Here is a 6,212-nt window from a genome sequence, read left to right as displayed (position 1 = left end):
TACTATATAGGATAGAGGCCTGGTGCACGGGTGGGGGCTGGCTGGTTTGCCCTGAATGGTGTCCCAGATCAGGGTGGGGGTCCTGCTTGGGTGCCTGGCCAGCCTGGATGAGTGAGAAAGGCCAGACACACCCTGGAGCTCTCCCACGGTCTCTCCCCAGCTGGCCAACCTCCTGCATCCTTTCCTGGCCGGCCGATCCTGATAGACCCTGATCGGGATTGGGCAAGATGGGGTTGGACATGCCCTGGAGCCCTCCCACGGTCCCTCCCTGCCTCCGATCGTGCACTAGTGGGGTCCTTTAGCCTGGCCTGTGCCCTCTTGCAATCGGGGATCCCTTGGGGGATGTTGGAGAGCTGGTTTTGGCCTGATCTTGCAGGCCAGGCTAAGGGACCGCACAAATTCGTGCACAGGGCCTCTAGTAAACTTATATACTCCCACTTACCAGTTTTATTTTCAGTAAAGTAACATCTATCAAAATAGTAAACTTTTGGACTGCTGCCAGTCCTTTCAAGAGTGCAATCACCCATGTATCCACATGCTGAGCCAATGGCCAGGACAGCCAATCAATCATTCTGAAAATTAAAGATAAAAAAAACTATTAATATTGACAATATTTTCAACATTATTTAGAAGTAACAGATTATGGAAGATAATTACTCACTTTGTGACTCAATATTTACTGAGCTTGCTTGTGAAAAGCACTAATCAAAATGTAGAAACAAGTATAATGGGTGCTTGTACTCCAGGAGTTTCCAATCATATAAGCTGAGATTCTTATATAACACATTTTCATAAAAAGAATTTCTGATAACTATCATTTCACCTTAAGTTAAACTTATTAGACAAATTTACTCTAAGAAGAGCAGTTCAAATATAGCTATCTGAGCTAAGACATAAATATAAACCAACATTTCTCCTCTCTGGAAATATGAAATGCACTGTTAAAAAACACACCTATATTTATAGTTGTGAAACAGGTCTCTTCATCCTTGTTAGAATTCTACTAAACAAAGACAACAAAAGGAAACTTCAAATAGATAAGAGCACTGAATGTGCAAATATCCTAAGTGGCCTCATTTTGCATTAGTGTTTTCCTTCTTGAATATCAGTTAATTGGGAATAGAATCAAAGTAATACAGGGTTTGATGCAGATTGTCCCTAATGTTAGACATCAACCACAATGAAGACTTGTACAACTCTTAGAAAGCAATTGGGCCAAATGTTCATATTATTTCATCCAGTAATCCAATTTTGGGGATTATATAATAAGAAGGTAGTAGTGAAAAAAACAACAGATTTTAGTCAGAGTGACCTGGTTTAAAAATCCAATTCACCATTATTAGCCGGGGGACCTTAAATACTTAGGTAAATTATTTAATCTCTTTGTGTCTGTTTTCTTATCTGTAGATTATAGGTAGACATGCTTATTTTATAGAACTCATATAAAGAATAAATGAGTTAAAATATATCACTGGAAATATTCATTGTGATGCCTCTCTTCCACCAAATATTTTTAAAGGACTGACTTCTAAATTGAAATGGTTATTTTCATAACAGCTAAGTTATAACTGTCTACATTAACACTAAGGTATTATCTTTATTAAGGTTTTTGCTCTTAAGATTTATTTTCCATTGCTCAGGATGAATGCAACCCAGGTACGTGCTCTTGAACGGGAATTGAAATGGAGACCTTTTGATGTATCTAACCGTAAACCAACTGAGCCACACCAGTCAGGGCTGAGGCTGCTCATAATGTCTAATGGAACATTTGCATTTCTTTGCATTACAGAAAATGACAGTAAAATATAAGTGCTAATATGTGGAAAAATATAGAGTATAGGGAAGTATAAGGTAGGAGTATGCACTGCTATCCTTTTCAATAACATTTGTAATATAAGAATAATTACTCCAGGTAGATTATGGGTTAAATAGCTTTATGTAGGTAAATTAGAAATGCAATACAAAAATTGGATCACAACCTCCCATAGATAAAAATTAATTTCCAAATATATTTTAAAAACAAAATAAAATCATAAGATGGATATTATGGTAGTTTTGAAAAGATTGAAAAATTAAGACCAGGAGTGCTGAATGGGAAGAAGTAGAATTTGCACTTGACTTAGTAAGTGGTGAAAGTCACTGTAGTTTGATCAGAAGGGTAAAATGAGTAGGTCAGGCTGACTTAGAGAAGAGAGATAAAGTCACTGCTGGCAAAAAGACCAACCAGAAGACTCTGTTGCAATGTTATGGCATGAAATGAAAATGTAAGCTATTCTCACTTAGGCAATGAAGGTGAGGGACCAACCGATTTCTGATTTCACTTTCACTTGTGAAATCTGTATTTCTCTGCATCTTCCTATTTTACTTAGAAGACAGCTTCATTAATGATATATTCATTTCAAAAAGAAAGAAATTTTAGTGCTGCTGCAGTCACACTGGCAAGAGTGTTGCTGCCAAATAGGACACAGAAGGAGTGTCTCTGTGGAGATGGAGGAGATAAAAAGTGTTTCTTAAAAGTAAATGAACAATGAGGACTTTACATAAAGACTTGAAACTCAACCACATATAAATGAGAATTGATAAAGTGATAAGAATAAAGGGAAACGTAAATAAAAAGAGATATGAAGAAGATCCTAATAGTATGGTATCACAGGACTAGCTACTGAATAATAAGGAAGAAAATAAGGAAAAAAAACTCCACATTTTAAACAGACAAATGCTAACAGTGTATTACTCAGAAATCCTGATTGAAAGAGACAGTAAAAGTATATACTTAGCTAGAAGAAAAAAAAGATCCCAGAGGGAAGAAACAGGTAGCAAGAAACAATCAGCAAAGAAACTAGTAGAATACATTAATAATTCAAAAAACTCCCACCTGTACAATATGTGTAAATGTATGTATGTTTTTGAAAATTAAAAAGCTGAAATAAAAATGGATTTGTGAATTACTGGGATGTCTGTCAAGCCTATAGTAAGGTAAACAATACATCCCAATTAATTTGGAGAATTTTTATATATTTGATTCCATGATTTCAGTTTTAAACATTTCTAAGTTTTTCATTATTGACAAAAATATAACAAAATATCTCCTCCTCCCAAATCTACAGTTACCATCTATAGTGTCATGAAGAAGTACCTGCAAAAAGCTTGGGTCATACTTGCATCTTTGACATTTGGATCCGTAGTAAGGCTCCTGATGAGAACTGTAATCATCTGAAGAGGAATATGCTGCACAAGGCTTGCCAATGCTACAGAAGGTTCAAATGATGCATCTATTTTTTTTAATTAAAAAGAAAAAGGGATATGGCAAGAAGGTTCAAGTGAAGTATTGAGAGAGAACAACTAACCAAAAAAAAGTAAGTGCAGCAAAGGTGTTAATCAGAAAACAGTTGTCAAGCTCCACCTCATGGGTACTCGTCACATAAAATGTTACATTACAGAAATTAGAGATTAAGAATTACAATGATTGCTCATTCTATAGACAGAACTACTGCAATATAAAAACTATTGCCATATTTGGTCCATGAGCTACTTTATTTTCTTGCACTTTTTAATACTGTCTTTGTCAAGCTAAAATGTTCACTTAAAAAGCAGAAATGTACGATTTAAATTCCCAGGTTAGATTCTCCAAAGTAACTTATAGCTTATTAATTACAGTAGTCTATAAAGTGTTCTAAGTAAGATATTTAAAAATCTCTTGCCCTAACCGGTTTGGCTCAGTGGATAGAGCATCAGCCTGTGGACTCAAGGGTCCCGGGTTCGATTCCAGTCAGGGGCACATGCCTTGGTTGCGGGCACATCCCCAGTAGGGGGTGTGCAGGAGGCAGCTGATTGATGTTTTTAACTCTCTATCCCTCTCCCTACCTCTCTGTAAAAAATCAATAAAATATATTTTTTTAAAAAGAAATCTCTTAAAGCCCTAGCCAGTTTGGCTCAGTGGGTAGAGCATTGGCCTGTGGACTGAAGGGTCCCGGGTTCAGTTCCAGTCAAGCGCACATGCCCAGCTGTGGGCTTGATCCCCGTAGGGGGCGTGCAGGAGGCAGCTGATCAATGAATGATTCTTTCTCATCGTTGATGTTTCCATCTCTTCATCTCTCCCTGTCTCTTCCTCTTTGAAATCAGTAAAAATATATTTTAAAAAAATCTCTTAAAGAAGTGGAAATTTGGGGAGAGGGGAATTTTACTTAAACCATATAAAAATTAAGCAAATCCAAGGTGAACATCTTTATTGCTACAGTTGAAAAAGTTCTGGGGAAATGTAACAACTCTAGCAACACAGGCAATACAAGGAAGATTACCATTAAAAAGAAATAAACCAACTCAGATCCTGCAAATACTAAGTTGGTCATTTGTTTGTAAATTTATTTAATTCATCAGACTGCATGGAGCTTGTTAAAACAAGACTCTTCTGGTTCTCAAGATAAAGAAGGACACCTTCACAAGTTTAATTCCCAACAATAGCCAGGGAGAATTGTTGTACCACGTAGAGAGGAAGTGAACATGGTTTTGGATCTACTGTCCCACAACCTCCAGAGCTCGAAGCTCCAAGTTCAGGTAAAATTCCTGGATGACAAAGCATTTTCTTGCTAAGTGTCACTTGACCCCTCCCTGCTTTCTAAGGATGCAGTTCATGGGCTATCCTCCAAGGGAAAAAACACCCATTAGGTCCTCATATTCTTTCCCTTCCCTGGATCTCTCTCAGGAACACTGTTGTGGACAGAAAATGTCAATACTCAAAAACTACAGTTAACTAGGACAAGCCAGTAATAAAACAAACTGCACAGACCATGAATTTTAAAAAATGGGAAAATTAAAAAACAGGGGAGCCAGGCTGGTGAGGCTCAGTGGTTGAACATCGACCTGAGAACCAGGAGGTCAAGGTTTGATTCCCAGGTAGGGCAGATGCCCAGGTTTGCAGGCTCCATCCCCAGTAGGGGGCGTGCAGGAGGCAGCCAATCAAGGATTCTCTCATCATTGATATTTCTCTCAACTTCTTTCCCTTCCTCTCTGAAATCATAAAAAAAAGGGGGGGGGGAGGCTCATGATAACAAAATAATAGGGTTACAGTGCAATAATAATATGCAATAATAATATGGTAAACATTACTAGGCTACCATTAGTCACTAATGAATAGAAGCTTTATTTAGTAGCTGTCATCCCCATAGCATTTCATAACTAGAGCAGAGGCTGGGTAATTAAGCAACTTGTTTAGTGCCAATGGTCTTAGACCTCCAAGAGCTCAACGTTTAAATTAAAAACACGGCCTGCTTTTTAAGATAGAAACGACAGCCTGAAGAGGATTGTGGATGGGAAAAAAATTTTGGATGAGGCACTAAGATTTGTTCTCCATTAACAATATTTTCAGGATAGGGAAGCAAACATGGTGTGTGTGTGTGAGGGAGACAGACTGAATTCCCCAGAGAGATTTTTCTTGGGATACAATAACCCTTACCTGTGGAAGAGATGATTGCAAAAATTTCTTGCAAGGAAGGCAGCAGTGTGGAGGGCTCGGCCTTCCAGATGTTCTGCAGCAAGCCGCTCACCTTTGTCACCTGGGCGACATATTCCCGCAGCTCTTTCTCCTGGGTGGACTGGCACTGGAAGTGGCCTATGGTTCGAACCAGCTGTTGACAGAAGGTGATGGACAGCTTCCCCTTGGGGATGCACTGAACAAAGTCGCTCAGGAGGTCGCTCAGCCGGGCACACAGCGGCGGCTCCGGCCTCTCACACACCAGCCGCAGCACCTCCACCTGCAGCAGGCTGAAGAGGTCCAGCACCGAGGGGCAGCTCATGATGAGCCTCAGGCCGTTGTGGATGTAGTCCAGGATGGCGACATCCTTCCTGTCCAGCGAATGGTAGCCCTGCTGGAGGAGGCCCAACACGCGCGTCTTGTTGAAGAAGGACTCGAACTCAGGCCGGTGGTAGCGGGCGTAGGCCTCCAGCACCTGGTGCCCCACCTGCCGCTGAAAGGGGTCCTGGCCCTCCAAGATGAGCCGGGTGGTCAGGTCAAACATGGCCTGGCACTGCGCCTCGTCCTGCCAGTGCTCAGCCGATTCCACCACCTTCCGCACGATCACCCGCTTCACCGGCAGCGGGTAGGAAGAACTCACCAGGCCCTCCAGGATCTTGTCCATGGTCGCCACGCCGCGAGGCCGAGGGGCAGGGAGCGGGCGGAGACAGCCCCGAGGTGGGGCGGGAGGACCCCGGGGCGG

The 6,212-nt window shown here is 40.8% G+C and overlaps 1 protein-coding gene across 2 annotated transcripts in view; it reads right to left on the bottom strand.

Annotated features, from left to right (window-relative positions):
• The window catches only part of USP38 (ubiquitin specific peptidase 38), a 25,327-nt gene extending 19,121 nt beyond the window's left edge, over positions 1-6,206 (bottom strand). For both annotated transcript variants that reach the window (XM_006766077.2, XM_015565529.1), the window contains exons 1-3: positions 5,453-6,206; positions 3,137-3,272; positions 443-572 (exon numbers count right to left, since the gene is read on the bottom strand). In XM_006766077.2, the coding sequence (XP_006766140.1) occupies positions 443-572; positions 3,137-3,272; positions 5,453-6,134 (948 nt within the window). In that variant the 5' untranslated portion in view covers positions 6,135-6,206. The remainder of the gene's footprint in view (positions 1-442; positions 573-3,136; positions 3,273-5,452) is intronic.
• Positions 6,207-6,212: the final 6 nt, after the last annotated feature.

This window comes from Myotis davidii, unplaced genomic scaffold, assembly GCF_000327345.1.
Source record: "Myotis davidii unplaced genomic scaffold, ASM32734v1 scaffold436, whole genome shotgun sequence".
In the NCBI taxonomy this organism is placed as follows: domain Eukaryota; kingdom Metazoa; phylum Chordata; class Mammalia; order Chiroptera; family Vespertilionidae; genus Myotis; species Myotis davidii.
This window is presented reverse-complemented; position numbering and strand designations above follow the sequence as displayed.